The 22,436-nt window shown below is 42.5% G+C and overlaps 1 protein-coding gene across 3 annotated transcripts in view; it reads left to right on the forward strand.

The window, feature by feature from the left end:
- Window positions 1-22,436, forward strand: part of CCDC27 (coiled-coil domain containing 27) — a 76,244-nt gene that overhangs the window by 9,853 nt on the left and 43,955 nt on the right. For all 3 annotated transcript variants that reach the window (XM_040429266.1, XM_040429247.1, XM_040429256.1), the window contains exon 2: window positions 18,446-18,636. In XM_040429266.1, the coding sequence (XP_040285200.1) occupies window positions 18,481-18,636 (156 nt within the window). In that variant the 5' untranslated portion in view covers window positions 18,446-18,480. The remainder of the gene's footprint in view (window positions 1-18,445; window positions 18,637-22,436) is intronic.

Consider the following 22,436-nt stretch of genomic DNA (forward strand, 5'->3'; position numbering starts at 1 on the left):
CGGGCCCATCTACCAGGCGTCAAGGTGGCTTCCGCAGACGGGTACCTAACACTAATATACCGCTTCTATTGTTTGTATGTGTAAAGTTGTGCAGCCATTTTTTTATCAACCATGTTTGCTTAATGGATATGCACCTGTGACTGTGTATATGAATGTCCTAGTCTAAATTATCTTGTAGTCAACCTAGAACCAGGCATGGTTGTGTCTGATAATGGCTGTAACTTGGTGGCAGCTTTGGAGCTCGGCAAGCTCATACACATACCATGCCTAGCCCACGTGTTCAACGTTTCTCAAAACCTACCCCAATTTGCCTGAGCTACTGGTGAAAGTGTGCTGTGTGTGTGCCCATTTCCGAAAGTGACCTACAACAGCCGCCTGTGTGGCAACGCTGCAGCAGCGCTTGCAATTGCCAGCTCACCGACTGTTGTGCGATGTGAGCATGCGCTGGAACTCCACGTTACACATGTTGGCCAGGCTTTGTGAGCAGCAGTGGGCAGTAGTGGAATATCAGCTGCAACATGGTCGTTGCCTTTCCAGTCAGCTTCAGCTATTCACAAGCGACGAGTGGGCATGGATGTCTGACCTCTGTGAGGTTTTACGCAACTTTGAGAAATCAACACAGATGGTGAGCGGCGATGCCGCTATTATCAGCGTAACTATCCCACTTCTGTGTCTACTGAAACACTCGCTGCTCACAATGAAGGAGGACTCTTTGCATGTGGAAGAGGTGGAAATGGGGGAAGACATTATACAGGATGATAGCCAGACCACCCTCCATTCGTCTTCTTAGCGCAAATTGGATGAAGAAGTGCAGGAGACGGTTGCCTCCGCTATAGAGGGTAATACCCACAGCAGGTTTATTCCATCTATTCAGCATGGATGGGCCGAAGAGGAGGAAGAAAATGAGGAGCTTGAGAGTCATCCTCCTGATGAGGACAGCGAAGTCTTGTCTGTTGGGACTCTGGCACACATGGCTGACTTTATGTTACGCCTTTCCTGCGACCCTCGCATTACACACATTTTGGCCAACTCCAATTACTGGTTGGTTCACCCTTCTCGACCCCCGCTACAAAGAGAACTTCTTATCTCTCATTCATGTGATGGAGAGGTCTAGCAAAATGGTGCAATACCAGAAGGTCCTTGTGGAAAAATTGCTCTAAAAATTTCCAGATGACAACGCTGGCAGCAGTGTATGTAGTTCCTTGGCTAACCGAGGAGGGGAGAAGAGGGGAACACACAGCAGTTCCAACAGAGGCAAGGAAACACTCTCCAAGGCCTGGGACAGTTTTTATGACACCCCGCCAGCAACCTCATCCTGATGCGCGGCCTAGTGTCACAAGGAGAGAAAAGTTTTGGAAGATGGTGAAAGAGTACATAGCAGACCGTGGCAGCGTCCTCAATGATCCCTCTGTGCCTTACAACTATTGGGTGTCCAAGCTGGACACGTGCACGAACTGGCGCTCTATGCCTTGGAGATGCTGGCCTGCCCTGCCGCCAGCGTTTTGTCAGAGCGGGTATTTAGTGCTGCTGGGGGCATAATAACTGATAAGCGCATCTGACTGTCAACTGAAAATGCTGACAGGTTGACTCTTACCAAAATGAACAAGGCCTGGATTTCCCCTGACTTCTCTACTACACCAGAGGAAAGCAGCTGAACATAAAGGCACTTTAAATGTGGCTTATGTGGTGTATTGAATACACTGTATTCCCATGCACCCCTTCCTCCACAAAAAAGGGTATATGGTTTAATTTTCCTTTTCTCGTCCTCCTCCTCCTCCATCATATCAACATGCTTATTAGGCTGCCCTCGCTTCTAATGTTTTAGAGGGTCAGCTCAGCGGCAGGCACTCAACCATAAATTTTTCGATGGTCAGCTCAGCAGCAGGCACTCGCCCCTAATGTTTTAGAGGGTCAGCTCAGCAGCAGGCCCCTTACCCCTAATATTTTAGATGGTCAGCTCGGCAGCAGGCCCTCGCCACTAATGTTTTAGAGGGTCACCAGCAGGCCATCAATCATAATTTTTCAAGGGTGTGTATGATGCCCTCTTTTATGTGTAATAAAGGATGTATTGGAGTGCCGGTTCCTTGTAATTTTTGGCAGCCCTTTTACTTAGTGCATAGGCTTTATGAGTGTAGGCGTCCCACTACCTGAACAATTGTACCACAATGTGAATGAGGCCCTCCTTTATGTGATATACAGGCTGTATCGGAGTGCCTCCTCCTTGTAATTTTTTGCAGCACTTGCACTTTATATACAAGTAAATATACAGGAAAGAATGTTTCCTAACAATTTTTCCTCTAAAATCGATTTTATCTTCGGTTTTGTGCGTATTAGTGTCAGTCTGTAAAAGTGGTGTACTACTCGGACAACATCGTTCCCAGCAGCGACCTTGGAGTCCAACATGCATCCAGACATCCTCCCCATACTGTTCCCGAACCATTTCAGTGGTGTTTCCATCAATTTCTGACCTTTTCATGTGAACCAGACACCCTCCCCTCTTCAGAGCAGGGGGTGCCTGGTTTATTGCTCGGGTTCTCCCATTGACTTCCATTGTGCTCAGTACAGCACCCGAGCATCCCGACGTGTTCTACTCGAGCACCCAAGCAACGAGGGGCGCCAGGAAGGTGGAATGTGTGTTCCAGAAAAAGATGGAAAAAGAAGGAAGAGCAAAAAGGGCAACTGGGAAAGCAGCACAAGTGGTCAAAGTATAGTGATGTACCTATACGTCAGTGAATTAGGAGAAATATGGCCTGTAATGGAGGGTCTTGAGCTCTAGAAGATATATAGAGCTTGTGTCCTCTCCAATTTGCCGTAATTGTGACACACAGTTAGGCGCTACTCCCTATGATGGAGAGAATAAATAGCGTGGTATCAATAGTGGTGCATCTCGAATGGATACCAATGTGATATTTAGGAAATATTAATGGTGGTAGTAGCAGGACATCAAGAATCGGGACCAGTGGTATGGCCCAATAGAGAAAATAGAAACTGTACTTAGCTCATGTTAGGAAGTGAGTAAAGTAATACAAATTAATTGATCAAATGTATAACCAATAAATAAATAGATAGAACTCACTTTTTTTGCGGAGAATGTCTGTAGGATAAAACTCAAAACACCTTAAGACAGAGCCCCCCCCCCCCCCCCCCCCCCGGCCAGGTTCGCTTCTAGAACGGTAGAAATGATGGCAGCAAGAAATCCAGCTTCTGATCAGTATTCCTTTATTTGTTAACACATGGCTCTCACCGCTCTTCGGGGGTAAAGAAAAAAGCCCCCTTCCTCAGGAATAATACAAATACACAATATACAACAAACAGTTTGCTTGCATTACTTTATATATTCATGGGAGACTTCATGCCGCTCGTGTAGTTTGCGGGAAGCTGGTACCGGAAGTGGAGTCAACGTGCACAGCACTTCCTGTATTATGCATTCCAGAGTGGAGCGCAATATGCGCTTCTGATATTGGCAGGCCCGGATAGCGCTAAAAATACAACTAGTTGTGGCGGTACTATCCACCATGGGTGGTCGGGAGATACTGGGGATGGAGTTAAAAGACCCCACCCCTCAATATTTATTTTATATTTTGGAGTGCGTCTCAAAACATGCGTTCCACAATGGTTCCGGTCCTCACCAGGCCATGTGGTGTCACAGAAATAACCAAGCCCCTTTTTGTTTCATTGTATATAAAGTATATATTATTAGAAGACTGAGAATATAAAATAGGATAATAAAAAATAGAATAATAAAAATTAAAAGAAGGCGGGGGGCGGAAGTTATTTTTGCGTTCCACAGCGGAACGCATTGGGGCCAGCGTTCCAACGTGAAAAGCAAAGAAAGTCACCAAATGAGTGACAGTGAATGGTGGACTAAATAAATTTAAAAATAAAACGCACTAGATAAGAAGCATATAAAGCAGTAAACCAGTGTATTTGAGACAGTATTAAAAGAATATCACGGCATATTAAAAACCTAACTTGATCTAGTGGCATCTAATATAAAAAGATCAGGGAAATAAATATCAAGGATAACAATAGTAATACCATATTAAAATATTAATATACTGAAAAAGATACCATTGTATTGCTGTATCAAAGACAGTATTTAAAAATCATATATATAGATCTCTATATGCATATTAAAAATCTTAGAATATTGGTATACTGGAAAGGTTAGGTGGGTCGTATCGATTTTGTTCTTTGGGTCAACCGATATTATAATGTACCGTATATACTGGAGACAATGTTTTGGTTATTAGTTTAATTACGCCATTCTGTACGCTCAGAATTTTAAGCTCCAGAAAGTGTCAATAGTTTGTGTAGTCCAAGGAATTATTCAAACCAAAGGGTGTTCACGTGTTTAGGCGAAATATCCAGAACATTTCCTTACGGCAAAGCAGTTGGTGGGATTGTGGTACCCATTCAATAGGAGTCACTCATAAGGAAGTAGCGTCATCTTCATGGAATAGCGCATAGTATGATAGTGAGGGCTCTAGAAATGATTGTTCCTAAAATGGGATCTGGCCAGTTTGGAAATTACGACCCTCATATATTCTTTAGAACATTTATCGCTGATATTCAGCCAATTGGCCGTAAACTCCATGTCATTAAAAAAGGTGGGTTTGAGTGAAGATCTTAGAACCTCGGGGAATAATACCCAGAGTTTGATATATAGAAAGGAAATACCAGTCAATCTTGTGTAGCAATATTTGCCATATTTGCCAGGTTACAAACAGATCTCCGCCAGTCACAGGCTGAACTGGATGGACAGATTTCTGGTAGCACGCAGTATTCATGGATCTGGCAGGCTGTTCCGGATCTGATTAACGCAAATGTGAAACAAGCCTTAGACGAACGTAAGGACTTTTTTTTTCCGTCTAAAAAATGGATCTCAGATGGAAATGGCTCAGATACCAAATGTGCAACAGGATCCATTTTTTTTTCTTTTCACAAGGTCCTGTTTTTTTTTTTGTTTTTTTTTCTGTTCTTCTGATGGATCAGAATAACAGAAAATGAAACGGAGATGTGAACTCTCCCTTAGATGTCAAGAAGAGGTTCAGTTTTGAGACTTTTTTTAACTCTAGAATTTTTGAAATTTAATCTTTTCAGGGAAATTGTGCACAGACCCTGTACGGTGGTGCAATGTTGCTGACGTATGTGCCACCATATGGTGCCCTGGGCCGTCTTTAACGCGGGGCAAAAGGGGTAGCTGCTCCGGGCCCAGTTGCTCCTGGGGGGCCCAAGGCAACTGCCTCTTGAGCCCCACTGGAGGACCTCTTATGGGTCCATACTTTATTAACTAAGTAGCAGGACAAGTAGGGCATACATTGGGGATGTCCCTGCACATGAGAAGGGGAGTTGTTTTTCTTTCTCCCTGGCTGTGAAGTTCTGCGCTGTGATTGGACAGCGCTACAACTACAGGGAGAAGCAGGGGAGGGCTGGCAGCCTTAGTCCTGGGGGGCAAATCCAGTCAAGTGGCCCATTTTTAGCCCCGCCCATTATTAAAAGCCCCTCCTACATATAATAGGCCACTCCCAACACACACTGTACAGATGACCTTCTATAGTTGAGGCCTGTCTCTACACATCATACGGAGAGAGGGGGAGGTCTGTCCTGGCTGCACTGCCTGCTTATATAACAAGCTACAGCCAGGAAGCTCCTCCACTCTCCTCCCTCCCCTGATCCTGCTCAAGGCTTGTGGTTCCCCCCACCATCTGCCACCCGTCCCCGTGGCCTGCTGCCCCCTTTCGTCGTCCTCACCCAGCTCTGAATCCTCCTTCTGCAAATGGCAGGAGGAGGACCCGGAGCATCTCCTCTCCTACATAGCACCACATACCTCTTACATCCAGTGATGTCACCTTTTGATGTAGACGTTCTCTTTCCTCATCTTCTCCATTCTGACCAGACCGCCATGATGATTTTTCTGCCATCTTCCGTCTCTGCAGAGATTGAGAAACAGACATTAGTTTCCTGCCACCCCCAATACTATACTGCAGAAACAGTCCCCCTGGAAATACTACTACCACACAGATAGTGCCCCCAATACTGTACCCGCTAGGCCCCCAATACTATACTGCAGAAACAGTACCCCTGGGAATACTACTACCACACAGATAGTGCCCCCTTAAACAATTATTGGCACACAGTGCTCTAAAAAATAACTGCGCCCAGACACTAATAGTATAAAGATAATGTCCCCCAAAAATAATTGTGCTAAGCTGATACTATGCCAGGGTGCCCCCAAAGTAACAGTGCTCCCCAAAATCCCACCAATAGAAATAATTCTCTGCCAGAGCACACTTAGTAGTAATAATGCCCCTATAGTGCCCTAGTAATCATGTTCCTCATAGCCCCCCAGTAGTAGTAAAGCTCCCCATAATACCCCTTAGTAGTACTAATTTTCCCTATAATATGACAGTACATGAAATACCCCCGCTTAGTGCCCGCAGTTGAGCTAATGTCCCCATAATGTATGTCAGTATAAAATACCCCTATATAGTGCCCCAGTAAATGCCCTCATACTGCTCCTCTCCCCCTTCCCCATAGTGTCCCCCATAATATGCCAGTAAAAAAATGCCCCTTAGTGCCCCCAGCAGATGTCCCTATAGTGCTCCTCTCCCCCACAATGTGCCAGTAAAAAAATGCCCCTTCTTAGTGCCACCATATGCCCCAATAGTGCTCCACTCCCCCATAGAGCCCCCAAATAATGCCCCATAGTGCCGCTCTCCCCTATAGTGCCTCCCATAATGTGCCAGTAAAAAATGCCCCCTTAGTGCCACCAAATGCCATAGTGCCCCCCATAATGTTCAAATACAAAAGTCCCCTTTAGAGCCCCCACTTCCCCATAGTGCCCCCAAATAATGCCCCTATAGTAACACCAGATGCCCCATAGTGCTGCTCTCCCCTATAGTGCCCCCCAGAATGTGCCAATAATTTTTTAAAAAAAGCCCCTTTAGAGCGCCCCAGATACCCCCATAGTGCTCCTCTCCCCCATGGTGCCCCCCCATAATGTGCCAGTAAGAAATGCCCCTATAGTGCCCCCCATAGTGCCAGCTCCCCCTATAGTGCCCCCCCATAGTGCTAGCTCCCCCATAGTGCCAGGTCCCCCCCTATAGTGCCAGCTCCCCCTATAGTGCAAGCCCCCCCATAGTGCCAGATCCCCCCCCCCCATAGTGCCAGCCCCCCGCAAAGAAGAAAAAAAACAAAAAACACTAATACTTACCTCCATCAGCAGCGATGCAAGCCTCTTCCGGCCTGTGTCCCTGCTGTGTGCTGCCCGACTCAGGCGTCGCGGCCTATCAGAAGAACAGGGGAGGGACACACCTCTCCCTCCCCTGCCCCACAGCACACAGCCGCCACCACCGCCGCCGCAATTAAATCCAGGGCCGCGCCACCTGTGGTGATCGGCGGTGCGGCACAGCGGCGCAACGGAGCGGCGCCCAGAAATAATAATAAATGCAGGGACATCCCCATGTATGCCCTACATGTCCTGCAGCGGCACTAGTGTTCTCTCTCTTGCCCAGGGTCCAATCAATATTAAAGACGGCCATACAGTATATCAGGATCATATTTTTCCCTAGAAGTAATGTTTTTAGGAAATAATACTTGTGCAATACAGCATATGTTGGAACATTTATTAAATTAATTTATGCCGAATCCAAGAGGAAAAAACCCCATAAGCTTCACACCGGGGTACAATATTGGCTATGTGTGCTGTATTACGTATGGACCAATATACGATGGATCTATAGTATGTGTGTACAGTATGGGCCCTAAGGGTGGCTCAACACAATACACATTTATGTGCAGAAAATCTGCATGAAACCCGCACCAAAACCGCACATAAATCTGCACTATTTATCACGTTTTTTGTGTGTCTTTTGGTGAGATTTGATGCAGATTTTCCACAGATCTAACTAGGGATGAGCGAATCGACTTCAGATGAAGCATCCAAAGTCGATTCGCATAAAACTTTGCTCTAATACTGTACGGAGCTCCTGCTCTGTACAATATTAGAACAAAGTTTTATGTAAATCGACTTCGGATGTTTCATCTGAAGTCGATTCACTCATCCCTAGATCTCACCCTTCCATAGAAGAGGGTGAAATACGCAGAAGCAAAATGGAACAGCAATTGATGTGCTGCAGATTCAAAATTAGCACATCAGGTCAATGTATTCACCTAAGAAAAAATGCTAAGTGTATTTGAGATTTAAAATGCACGTAACAAATGTAGGGAGCTCACCAGAATAGTGCTCGGCCTGCTATAACCACCTAGCTGTAATTATAAAATATTCAAACCAATGGCCGGCTCTCAAGTAATCCATATAGAATTTAATAACACATTAAAAACAATTCATATTATCTAAAAATGCTTGAAATCACAAACATGATTCAATTAATAATCTCAAACTTTTCACAGTCACAGTCCCTCTTATATTTCCAATTGTGGAGCTCACACAAATTGGGATTGAATCCAATTCATAAAGTGAGGTAGGTGTAGTTCATTCCTCTTATGTAAGTAATGCCACTTCAACTTAATATTTTGTGCTTAATCTCATAGAGTTGCTGTAGTATAGTTGGTTGCAATGGTGGGAGAAAGGCTTTTTATTTCGCTGCATAGAATGTATTGCGCTTTCACGCTGCGTACCAATACCCCGTTCTATCGTGTGGGCACTTCTGGGTAGGTGGATGCATGTCTAGCTTGCTTTGTGTTTCCTCCTGCTCCGCACCCCTCTGTCTCCTGGCTTGCAGTCCGTGCTTGTACTCTCCGCTCGCGTTGTCCCGCCACGTTTGTTAGCGCATGCGTGGTGAAAATCCCAGGACGCCAATCTCCACTACTTCATTACTTCACGGAATAGACATTAAAAAATAAAAGAGGTATGTTTACAATACTGCAATTTACTTCTTGTATACCAGACGCGTTTCGGAACTATTATGGTTCCTTCCTCAGTGATAAGAGTAATATAAAATGAGGGACATATTTCTCATTATATGGAGCCAATGTAACAACAATAACTTGGACCGGACTGTGAGTTTTCTCTTTCTTTCTATGCACACATTGCAATATTATTCCTTTCCACCTTTCTTAATTATATATTCGAATACTCGCCGACCTAACATTCAACATAACACAGCGCTCAAATACTGCACAAACAACAAAAAATAGCACCAATAATCAAATAATACAAAAATAGAAATAAAGAAAAAAATAACAAATAAACACTAAACAGTAAAAAATAAAGAATAACAGCGGTATACTAAATCTTGGTGTTAGAGGGCCAGTAGGAGGATGCAGGCCATATCAATGCACTGGAAAACAGCCTGGCATCGACATGTCGTGCAAACCTACCACTGGTCCGTTTATTACTAGTTCTAAATTGAGTCCCGAAAGTACCAGTGATCCAAACTCAAAAATCATTCTACAGTAGATTCACATCTTGACATCTTGGATATAAACTCACCCCCTCTTCAATCCTTCACAGACTGTATTGCCACAAACTTCAAACCTGCTGGATCCCTCGTATGGTGTAGCTTGAAGTGATTTGATAATGTATGTTTTTTATATTTTTATATTATTGTTTTCAGACATTCTGGTTTTTAATGTCCTTCCCATACGGCCTATATACTGTTTAGCACATGGGCACTCTAAAATGTATATTACTGCCTCATTATTACAGGATAAAGTTTCCTTAATTTCCCACTCAACTGCATTTACTTTAGATGTTACTCTAGTCGTCTTCCTGTCAAACCTTGTTACTCTACAGTTACTGCATGTACCACATCTGTAGAACCCCTTTAACATAGTCCATGGTGCCATTAAGTATATTTCTTTTGTTTTTCTTATAGTTGGAGCTATCTGTAATCCTAGATTTGGGGCTCCTGTATAGACAATGGGTGGTTTTTATGGGAGAGTCATCCCTAGAAGCTAGTGCCAGTATTTATGAATTATGGCTGAGATTTTTTTATACTCCACATTGAATGTTAGTACTATTTTAGATGTTTCTTCCACCCTACTTCTCTTTTGTTTTGTATTCTGGAAAAAAGTTTTTCTGTCTAATTTCCTAACTTTTTAGTGAATCATCCAATAAGTCCAATGAATATTGTTTTTCCAAAAATTGGACTTTCATCAATTCTGCTTCAGGTCTAAATTGGTCTTTTCACGTACAATTAAGCTTGAGACGACGAAACTGACTCAGTGGTACATTCAGCAGCCATCGGGGTAGTTGGCAACTGGTATTTAAAATAAAACTATTTTTAGCCACGGTTTTCTGAAAAGTACTACAAGTAAACATTGACTCCTTAATTTCTATTTTAAGATTCCCAAACTCTACTACTTCTGTATTAATGTTTGGTGTAAATCTGAGATTCAGTTGATTATTATTTAACTCCTCTATATATATTCGATTAATTCTTGATGTGACCTATCCAAAACTAGAATGATGTTGTCAATATAACGTTGCCACTTGCCAGAGCAACAGACCCGACCCCAGCTTTGGTATTACCGAATCCTGCGCCCATAAATAAATTGGCATAGCTGGGGGCGAACCTGGTGCCCATGGCGGTACCTGTTATTTGTAATTAAACTTTGAGTTAAAATATAAATAATTATGAGATAACACATACTTGATGCTGTCCAGTATAACTTGTAATTGTTCTAGCTGTAGGTCCCCTTTTTGTCTTATTATTCTAGATACTGCTTGTATACCTTGTTCATGATTAATACATGTATACAGTGAGCTTACATCCAAAGTTGCCATGATCCAACCAGTTTGATATAATAGATTCTCAAAAAGCTATACTACCATTGTGATATCTTTTAGATACGATGGAATATCTCTTACATAAGATTGTAGGAGGTGATCTAGGCACTGTATTTGAGATTTTTTCTAATCTCATACACCTTGCTGGTACTGTAATACGCTGTGGTTTGTCTGCATGAAAATTCATTTGGAACAACCACAGGTAATCTGCATTATGTGCAGGCATCCTAATGGTGCCTGCAGATGGTGCAAATTTGGGTGCAGAAAATCTGCAAGAAAACTGCACAAAAACCGCACAAAAAAAACACCACACTTAAGTCTGTACTATTAATTCTGGTTATGGTGTGTTATGTGAGGGTTTTATTAGTTTTTTTTGCTGCACATTTAATGCAGTTTGAAAACGGTGAAATCTGCACAAAAACACACACAACAATTGACATGCTGCAGATTCTATAATCTGTACAGCAGGTCAATTTGCGAAAACTGCCTATAACCATTATTAGAAGCATTGCAGTAATCTTTGTATTTTTAAAAAAATTTGAGAAACTTTAATAAATGTTGTTACCTTTTTTGGGAATTTCTTACCATCTCTCTTTCTTTTTGAACTATTAGGCAGCCAGTATTAGAGTTACAGTTTAGTGTACAGTTACAGTGAGTCATTGTGTTGCAGTAAGCAGCCATCATGGACGCCGTCACTGTGCACATTAATCAAGGTTACCTCTCAGCATTCAGCAATGTTATGAGTTACTGTTTGTTAGCAGGCAGATCCCCATACCACGCGTTGTCTGGCTCTGGTCCATCTCCATCTATATGTTTGTTATTTGCCTCCATGGCAGCTCAATAGCCCTGCCTGAAGAGAGTGTGGCTATAAATGTTGCTTGGTGAGATTTATGACGAGGTGTGGTGCGTCTCATCATAAATGAGACGCATTTTATACTGTACCAAATAAAAGGTTAGTATATAAAATGCGAATGCTTGGACTAGGAGAAAATGTGTATATGTGGGTAAGTAACTGGCTCAGTGATAGAAAAGTGTTGTTATTAATGGTACACACTCAGATTGGGTCACTGTCACTAGTGGGGTACCTCAGGGGTCAGTATTGGGCCCTATTCTCTTCAATATATTTATTAATGATCTTGTAGAAGGCTTACACAGTAATAACAGGGAAGATGACAGTATACTTTTACAGATGGATCTGAATAGATTGGAGGCTTGGGCAGAGAAGTGGCAGATAAGGTTTAACACTGACAAATGTAAGGTTATGCACATGGGAAGGAATAATGCAAGTCACCAGTACATACTAAATGGTAAAACACTGGGTAACACTGTCGTGGAAAAGGATCGAGGAATTTTAGTGGACAGCAAACTAAGCTGTAGAAACCAGTGTCAGACAGTTGCTGCCAAGGCCAATAAGATAATGGGTTGCATCAAAAGGGGCACAGATGCCAGTGATGAGAACATAGCCCTACTACTTTACAAATCACTTGTCAGACCACACATGGAGTACTGTGTACAGTTCTGGGCTCCTGTGATCAAGGCAGACATAGCAGAGCTGGAGAGGGTTCAGAGGAGGACAACTAAAGTAATAACTGGAAAGGGTGGACTACAGTACCCTGATAGATTATCAAAATTAGGGTTATTCAGTTTAGAAAAACGATGACTAATGGGACATCTAACTATGTATAAATATATCAGGGGTCAGTACAGAGATCTCTCCCATCATCTATTTATCCCCAGGACTGTGACTGTGACGAGGGGACATCCTCTGCGTTTGGAGGAAAGAAGGTTTGTACACAAACATAGAAAAGGATTCTTTACGGTAAGAGCAGTGAGACTATGGAACTCTCTGCCTGAGGAGGTGGTGATGGTGAGTACAATAAAGGAATTCAAGAGGGGCCTGGATGTATTTCTGGAGTGTAATAATATTACAGGATATAGCTACTAGAGAGGGGTCGTTGATCCAGGGAGTTATTCTGATTGCCTGATTGGAGTCAGGAAGTAGTTTTTTTCCCCTAAAGTGAGGAAAATTTGGCTTCTACCTCAGTTTTTTTTTTTTTTTTGGCCTTCCTCTGGATCAACTTGCAGGATGACAGGCCGAACTGGATGGACAAATGTCTTTTTTCAGCCTTATAAACTATGTTACTATGTTATCAAAAACAAAATCAAATCAGTGACCATGATGGTAGTCTCTCAATAGGCTATGCTAATATTACATAGAAATCACAGTCGGCAATACCTAAAACATAAGTTTTAATAAATAATTTAATAAAAAAGGCTTCCTTTGGAGCCATAATGTAACCTACAAGTGTAGCACCGTCTTACCGAAGAAGGTCTCCTACAAGTAGGGCATCAATGCATAGATATAGGACCAACATTTAAGGAAATTTTGACTCTTGGGAGAAGAGAGGAATGCTATCCCTGAGCTTTCCCTTTTCTTTACCTCAGCCCAGAGATGCGTCACTGACATCGCCACATATGGAGTTCCCATAGCCCTTACTGAGCGGTATTTGTGAGTGTATCTAATTCATCTTGCCTTCTATCATGGCTCTCTGGTTGATTTGTTTAAATACTGCCTGACTAACTTGTAACTGGCAGGTGTGTGTGTGGGGGGTATCTTTCTTCAGCCATATGGCCTATGTACACATCCATCTTTTGCATTAGGCCTGATGTAGGGGGCTATTTGTATTATGGTGTGCATATATGACAAATCTGCTACTATAGCTCGCATTTTGGCTTATTTCTGTTAATGGGATCTCCACATCAGTTTATGTTGTTGTGTATCTAATCTACTTTGTTTAAAGGGCTTCTGTCAGCCCACTAAACCGTTTTATTTTTTTTTGTTTACTAATAATCCCTACACTGCGATTTATGCATACATAAGTTAAATAATCATTTTGGTTCAGTAGAATTTGATAAAAAGCGATTTTTTTAAAATATGCAAATTACCTTGCTACCAGCAAGTAGGGCGGCTACTTGCTGGTAGCAGCCGCATCCTCCGACTCTAATGACGCCCCCTCCGCATTGTGATTGACAGGGCCAGGGAACGGAATCGTTCTCTGCTGGCCCTGCCTGTTAGCATTCAAAATCTGGCGCCTGCGCCGCGGCCGTACCTATCTTCAATCTGCGCAGGCGCACTGAGAGACGGCCACTCGCTCGGCCGCTCCATTCTCAATGCGCCTGCGCCGATGACGTCACATCTACACCCGGCGCAGGCGCATTGAGGAGAGAGCGGCCGCCTCTCAGTGCGCCTGCGCAGATTGAAGATGCGTACGGCCGCAGCGCAGGCGCCAGGTAATTTGCATATTTTAAAAATCGCTTTTTATCAAATTCTACTGAACAAAAATGATGATTTAACTTATGCATGCAGAGCTCGCAGTATAGGGATTATTAGTAAACAAAACAAAAAAACGGTTTAGTGGGGTGACAGAAGCCCTTTAAGTCCCTTGATGAACCTTCTGTATTTTTGAAAGGGAAACGTGTTGGGACTGTTATGTACCTATTCATATTAGGGTGTGTTGTATTAAGGGACCTGAGACTGTTGTGTAACCTATTCATATTAGGGTCTGTTAAGGGCACAATAGTATTAGGCACGGGGACAGAGTGCCTCTACCATTAAGACGCATCTCTGGGCTGAGGTAAAGAAAAGGGAAAGCTCAGGGATAGCATTCTTCTCTTCTCCCAAGAGTCAAAATTCCCTTTAATGTTGGTCCTATATCTATGCATTGATGCCATACTTGTAGGAGATCTTCCTAGGTCAGACGGTGTTGCACTAATAGGTAACATTATGGCTCCAAAGGGTGCCTTTTTTTTATTGAATTATTTATTAAAAGTTGTTTTAGGTATTGCCGACTATGATTTCTATGTTACTAGGTTACTATCTGTGGCAGTCCTTTCTCCTGGCTGGCGTAGTTTTTCACTAACATTTACGCCTGGCATAAATGTTAGTAAATTTGCCAGGGCTGGGGTTCTGGCCCTCGCACAGCTCCCGACATGCTCCTGCCCCACCCTCGTCATGCCCAACTGGCGGACACAGCGTAAAACTTGCCATGCGACTAGACATTGTTGCACGGCTGGTTAAAAAAGGGAACTTGCTCTTATTTTATGCCTAAAATAGTCGCAAGTCCCTTAGTAAATGTTCCCCAGTGTTTGGTCAGTGATTTCCATCCAGTGATTTTGAGCCAAAAGCAGGTGCGTCTCTAAACACAGAACAGGTGCAGATATTTCCCTTTATACCTTATGTCTGTGGAGGCTCCAAACCTGGTTTTGACTCTCAATCACTGATGGAAATCACTGACTTTATAGTAACAAAGAGCCCTTTTCAATGAATGGGCTCAATGTAAAACACAAGATGTGAAAACATTGGGCCTTTTTCACATTCAGTTTTCTGTCCACTTCCTCAGAAAGTGAATGTGAGCCTAAAAAAGGTGCAAAGGGGGTCATATAATTCCCTCTTCCATTTACTCCAGAGCGGCACTGGGCATGGGAAGGGCGTAATATGAGCTTTATGCTCAGTGGTGCATTGGGAACTTAAAGTGGCCCTGGAAAAAACCTACAAGTGGCCCCATGTTGTAGGCGGGTCCAAATTGATAAATGATAGGGCAATACAAGTAGGCAGGGACATAGTGCAGCACAGAATACTGCCCCAGCAGAATCAAATACCACAGTGCAGCACAGAATACTGCCTCGCCACATTATCCAACTGTATCACCGTCCTGAAGAGTTCAGAAGGCCACCTGTGGCCGTTAAGCATCAGATCATTATGTACCTGGCTTCTGGCCATTAGGAGGGCTTGGGTGGCCGCCTGGGCATCTGCCCACCGGGAAATTTCCCTGTAAGGTCTATGTCCACTCCGCCCCTGTTTATGCTGCATTATGATTGTGTTATTTCACCTTTCCCCATGAACCAAGCAAGTACAGCATATCGAAGAGGTGAGATGATGTGGTGACTGATGGGGAGCAAGGACCCCACTACCACAGTCTAGCATATTATATGGTTCTAGCAGGGATTCAGCTTTAGGACCCCGGAAATCAAATCTGTCTTGATGTATGGGAGTGGAGGATGTATCTCTGAAAGCCTAGAGGCAGTGCCTATTCAGGACTTAGCGGTTGGCCAGCAGTCCCTATAAATACTGTAAATAGAGCCATATTGATTGTCGCTCAGTTATTACAGAATCACCTGGAAAGATTTTTGAGTCGCTATGATATCCACAGGTTCCAGTCCAAATTACCATCACATGACCCAAACTCACAGCAGGATTCTGTGATGCTGTTTCTGTACCGGTTGGGCCAGAACTTTCGTTCGTAATACAGATACTGAAATACAGTCACATTACAGTGTCTGAATGAGGCCTAATGACTTCTTGGTATAAGTCTAAAATTCCTGGAGGACGTGAGGTGGTGTCGATGACAAAGCCCCAGGATTATATTTCCAATGAAACCTGCAGAGTCAAAAGTCAGGGATTAACCACCTGAGATCATAAAAGAAACGCAGCTCATTATGACTCTAGTTCTTTACAAGCCTCTAATTGAATTAACGCTTGTGTCTGCATCCTAGATACTAAAAGCCACAAAGCTGTTGACTCTGCAAGTCTCCATAACATTAATACTAATAGTAAATGGAGAGGTGACACAACAAACATCACAGAGAGACTGGCCACACACAATAGATATCGAAATCAGCAGGTTCGGCTGACTAATATATATGGGGCCTCCCGACTCTCTCCAGATGGCTGAGATCAGGGAAGGATCAGACACATTGGATTCAATTGCCCAATCTTCTTTTAGCAGGGATATAAGCTGCTGCCAGAGGAGTCTGTCGGTGGCTTTTTCTCCTCTTCCCCTTTGGAACATTTGCCTGCTCAGCCCGGCATGCACATGTATGGGAGGATCGGATGAGATAGCTTTCGGTCAAACTAGTGTTCAGCAGACAGCTATCTAATGCGCATTGCCAGCTTAAAGGGCTTTTCTAGTGCTTAGAAACTGATGGCCTACCCTCAGGACAGGTCATCATTATCAGATCGGTGGGGGTCTGAGACCCGGTTCCCCCACCGATCAGCTGTTTTAGTCAGCCCCTGGCAATGGAAACTATACAGTGGATGGAGCTGGAAGCACAAGGTTCTGTCCATTGTGTAGTGGCCGTGCCGGGGTACTGCAGATAAGAGCCCATGAAAGCTGCAGTACACCAGAGTAGAAACAAGACGACAGGAATTGAGGCCTTCATTCTACTGTATTATGTCTGGAGCTGGTGGCTGTCTGAAACAGCTGAACGGTGGGGTTGCCATGTTGTCGGACCCTCACTGATCGAATATAATGACCTATCCTGAGGATAGGTTATTAGTATCTGCATCCCAAACAACCTCTTTAAGGATCTGTTCATTTGAGGTTCTGTTAGGAGCCTCTATCACAGATACTATCAAAATGGCGGACAAGGCAGGGCTCCATTAGTGTTTGTCATGTGACGAATCCTTCTCTGGTTTCATTCTTGTTGCAGATGTGAACGAAGCCTAACACAGATGAGCTGTATTCTGACGTTTCCCTTACATGTGGCCTGCTTCTTGTTACAGCACAAAGTAGCTCTGGTCTCCAGCGTGGATAATTAGCCATTATAGAGGAGTACGGGGCTACCTCCCAGGTTTCTGGGTAATAAATGGTATAAACTTTGTGATCCATTCATTATCCATTAAGATACCATCTTTTGGAAAACACGGTAACAATCCCTAGTTGTTATAGTAGTGGTTGTCACCCATGTATTGTAAAACTTTCTTAAACTCTGACTATATGGGCTCTGCAGCACTGGTCTTCCTGATCCATTAATAGAATGCAAGAAATACTGTTAAGACTGACACAGTAGAAGAAAAGACGAAGCCAAAGGAAATGTAAACTGGACGATCAGGCTTTTGGGTGCTGCAGCTATTGTCATGCATCACGTTTTACCTGTGGCGACTTGATGACCTGTGCTTAACCTGTGGACAGGGTCAGACTGCCCCACCAGAGTACCAGAGGATCCTCCAGTGGGCCCAGGTTCTGAAGCCATAGTGGGTCCTAAAGTTCCAGGAGAAAAAAAAACTATTCAGAGCTGTGTTTGGAGATAATCATTTACCACTAGGGTCTATTTCTTTGATTCAAAACCTATTAGAAATGATTAATGATATTGGGGTTGGGCCACGAGAATACTAACCTCTGGTGGGCCCAAGGAAACCCAGTCCAATGAAAACTTAGGTTAGGCAAGACTGGTGTATGCATTAAGTGAATTCAAGGACCAAACTTGATTGTGGGGCACATTTATTAAGGGACTTGTGAGTATTTTAGTCGAAATATAGTCGCAAGTCCCCTTTTTAACTGTCCGTGCGACAATATTTAGTCGCACGGCCAGTTTTACACCATGTTCACCAGTTGGTGAAATTAGACAAATCTTTAACTAGCTGAGATTGGCAATATATATATATATATATATATATATATATATATATACATATATACTACGGAGGGCTTGTCCCTACAACCTCTTGGTTCAATTAGCAGAGAACTTCCCTAATTCCAGGTTGCACATTCATTGATTTGTATCCAAGGAAACATCCCTGCACAAAAGCTTGGACAACCTCATCTGCTAGAGGAGAAGCATTGCAGCTTCTCAGACGTATCATACCCTATTTACTATGTTCCTTCGTAGATGGTAAATTTTGCTTTTCAGAATGGTCTGACCTGGCCACAGACCTGAAAGTGGAGATGAAAGAAAATCCTGGGATGAGGATGCAAAACTGCCATGAGCTGCAGTGGACAGGAACCCGCAGACCACAAACAGCCGTATGGAAGATCCAGAAATCCGATGTACGGAGGGACAACTACAGTAAATCAGCACAAGGACACATCTACGACATTCAAGTAATGTACACAGGGGTGGGCTTAGGGGTGTGTGACAGTTTTATTTAACCATATATAGCACTATAATTAGATTACATTACATTACTTTTCATGTATGGAGCTATTTTGCACTGTATGTTGGTATTATTTTAGTACTATGTGTGGTATTTATTTTTGCATTATGTGATGAGTGCAGTTTTCACTTTGTAACTGTGGTGCAACTCCACATAATGAAAAGTGTGCAATGCCTTGCTAAAGTACTCGCCTCCCCCCTTTCTTGGTGTTTTTCCTGTTTTATTGCATTACCTGAAATTAAAATGGATTGTTTGGGAGATTTATACTATTTGATTTATACAACATGCCTACCACTTTAAAGGTGGATCTGGATGCTGGGATTTTGCCCCTTTTTTCCACACAAAACTGCTCCAACTCCTTCATGTTAGATGGGGTGTGTTGGTGGCCAACAGTTTTCAAGTCATGCCACAGAGTCTCCATTGGATTGAGATCTGGGCTTTGACTAGGACATTCTGAGACATTTAAATGTTTCTCCCAAAACCTCTCCAGTGTAGATTTAGCAGTCCGTTTAGTACAATTGTCCTGTTGGAACATGAACCTCTGTCCCAGTCTCAAATCTCTGGCAGACTGAAACTGGTTTTCCTCAAAGTTTGCCCTGTATTTAATACTATCCATCTTCAAACCTGACCAGTTTTCCAGTCCCTGCAATGAAAAACATCCCTACAACATGATGCTGCCACCACCATGGTGCTCTTGTGATGATGGGAAGGTGTGGGTTTGCACCACAAATAGTGTGTCCTCTGATTCAGTTGTAGTCTCATTTGACCAGAGAACCTTCTTCCATGTGTTTGGGGAGTCTGCTTTTTGGTGAACTACAAACATGTTTTCTTTAAGCAATGTTTTTTTTCTGGCTACTCTTCCATAAAGCCCAACTCTGTGGAGTATACTGCTTATACAGGTCTTATGGCCAAATAATTCCACCTGGAGCTCCTTCAGTGTTATGACTGTTAGAATCTGAGTTTTGGGGGGTGGCCTTCTCTTGTCAGGTACGTAGTTGTGCCATATTCTTCCCTTTTTCTTATACTGGATTTAATGGTGCTCTGTGGCATGTTCAATGTTTGGGGTATTTTTATAACTATATACTATTATAACTATAACTATATACTTCTCCACATCTTTGACCAGTTTGGAGACTCCTTGGTCTTTATGCTGCTTACTTAGTAGTGTTGTAGACTCAGGGTCTTTCAGAACAACGTATTCATACTCACATCTTGTGACATTTTGATTGCACATAGAGGGACTTTATTCAATTAATTCTGTAACTTTGAAAATTAATTAGTTGGACCAGACCTTATTTCAGGGTTTTATAGGGTGTGAATACATATGCACTTAGTGTTTCAGTTCTTAAGTATTTTTTTAACAATTTGGATTATTTTTGTCATTACATAAAATATAAATATAAATCAGTTTTAATTCAAGTTTGTAATGCAACAAAACCAGAAAAACACTAGTGTTGGGCGAGCATGCTCGGCCGAACACCAGTTTGGCTCGAGCATAGCTATGTTCGGCACATCGCGTGTGCTCGAGCGCGATGCTCGAGTCAGTGTATCTGAATCTAATTTAGCCTCTATTTCTGAAAAGTTTCTGGCGGGATTCGAACTCACAACCTTCTACATTATAGCCAAGAATCTAAACTACTACGCTATAGAGCTGCATGGCCAATTGCTTAAAAAAAAAAAAGTATTAGTTACTAGTAATAAGTATTCCTATACAGCAGAAGTCTCATTATTTTAATTTATTTTAATGTATTTTTTTTTATTAACTGGCCATGCAGCTCTATAGTGTAGTGGTTAACATTCTGGGCTGTAATGTAGAAGGTTGTGAGTTTTAATCCCGTCAAACATTTCAGAAATAGAGGCTAAATTAAATTTATATATTTATTTATTTTTTGTAAAAAATGTGTAATTACAAATTTTTATATATATATATATATATATATATATATATATATATATGAAAAAAAGCCAGCAGCACACCAAGGATTTCAAAAGGAAAACGTGCGGTTTATTCACCCAATGTCAGTAGCAGCGACGTTTCAACCGCTTGTTGCGGTCTTTCTCAAGCTGTGTGCACATGTGTTACAATCACATAGTATATAGGTGTATCAATCAATGGTGTAATCAAAACAATTTAGACAAAAAAGTAGCAAAATTCACAATATCAACAATTAGGGCATGTGGATAAATCTCCTGATCAGTGTCAAAAACTTCATGGATGCAGTACATTTACAAAGTGCTATAATTAATTACATAATGTGTCCTAAACATACATAATGTACTGTAATTGCTTGCAATTCAGTGCAGGTGTATCCTATTACATATTATAAACGTAAAAACTCACAATCAGCTGCTAAGCTGCACAGAAGGAGCATCGCGGTCTCGGCGGCGTCCCCATTCAGTCTCTGCGCATGCGCGGGAACACCAAATCCCGCGATCCCTCAGAAGCAGAGAGACTGAGTAGAACCCAAAACAAAGATATGACTGTATATGATATATATAATCATACTTCTGATATATATGAATGCATAATATGTGGGAAACTACTACTGATGTTTTAGCCATAATATATTTACATATATTATATATTCTAAATATAAAATATATGTAAATATATTATGGCTAAAAACTTATATTTATGTTTAATAAATAAAATATTTATATTGAACTCACAACCTTCTACATTACAGCCAAAAATCTTAACCACTACACTATAGATCTGCATGGCCAGTTACTAAAAAAATAAAAATAAAAAAATAAATATGAGACTTAAGTAACTGGCCATGCAGCTCTATAGTGTAGTGGTTAAGATTTTTGGCTGTAGTGTAGAAGGTTGTGAGTTCGAATTCTGCCAGAAACTTTTCAATAGAGGCTAAATTAGATTAAAATACACTGGGGGTGTCCCCAAGCACTGACTTCATATATGGACATAGCTATATATGGAGTCACAGCAGGGACTCCTAAGCCGAACTAGAGTCCTGACACCCTCCCCTCTTCAGAGCAAGGGGTGCCTGGTTTAATGCTCGTGTTCTCCCATTGACTTCCATTGTGCTCGGGTGCTCTGTAGAACACCCGAGCATCGGGAAGTGTTTTACTTGAGCACCAGAGTACACGAGCACTTTGGTGCTCGACCAACACTAGTGCGGACCCATTCATTTTCAATGGGGATGTAAAGGATGCGGACAGCACACATTGTGCTGTCCGCATCTGCATTTCCGGTCCGCGGCTCCCAAAAAAAATAGAACATGTACTATTCTTGTCCGCAATAGTGGACAAGAATAGGCATTTCTATAGGGGTGCCGGCCCGGTGTATTGCAATATACTACGGACGTGTGAATGGACCCTAAGGACTCATGCACATGACCGTTGTTGTTTTGCGGTCCGTTTTTCACGGATCCGTTGTTCCGTATCTGAGGGTTTTTTAAGTCCTCTTCTGTTCCGTTATTCCACAAAACATATCCGTATGGTTTCCGCATGCAATTTGTTTTTTGCGGATCGGAAACAGTAACTTATTAATCACCAAACACAAAAACAATATGAGCTGGGCATAGCATTTCTACTGTATGGATCCACAAAATACGGATGAAATACGGATGACATATGGATGTGTTCCGTATTCTTTACGGACCAATTGACTTGAATGGGGCCTCAGACCATGATTTGCGGACAATAATAGGACATGCACTACTTTTTTGTGGAGCGGAAATACGGAAACGGAATGCACACGGAGTACCTTCCGTTGTTTTTGCG

The sequence above is a fragment of the Bufo bufo genome, chromosome 1, assembly GCF_905171765.1.
Source record: "Bufo bufo chromosome 1, aBufBuf1.1, whole genome shotgun sequence".
Classification (NCBI taxonomy): domain Eukaryota; kingdom Metazoa; phylum Chordata; class Amphibia; order Anura; family Bufonidae; genus Bufo; species Bufo bufo.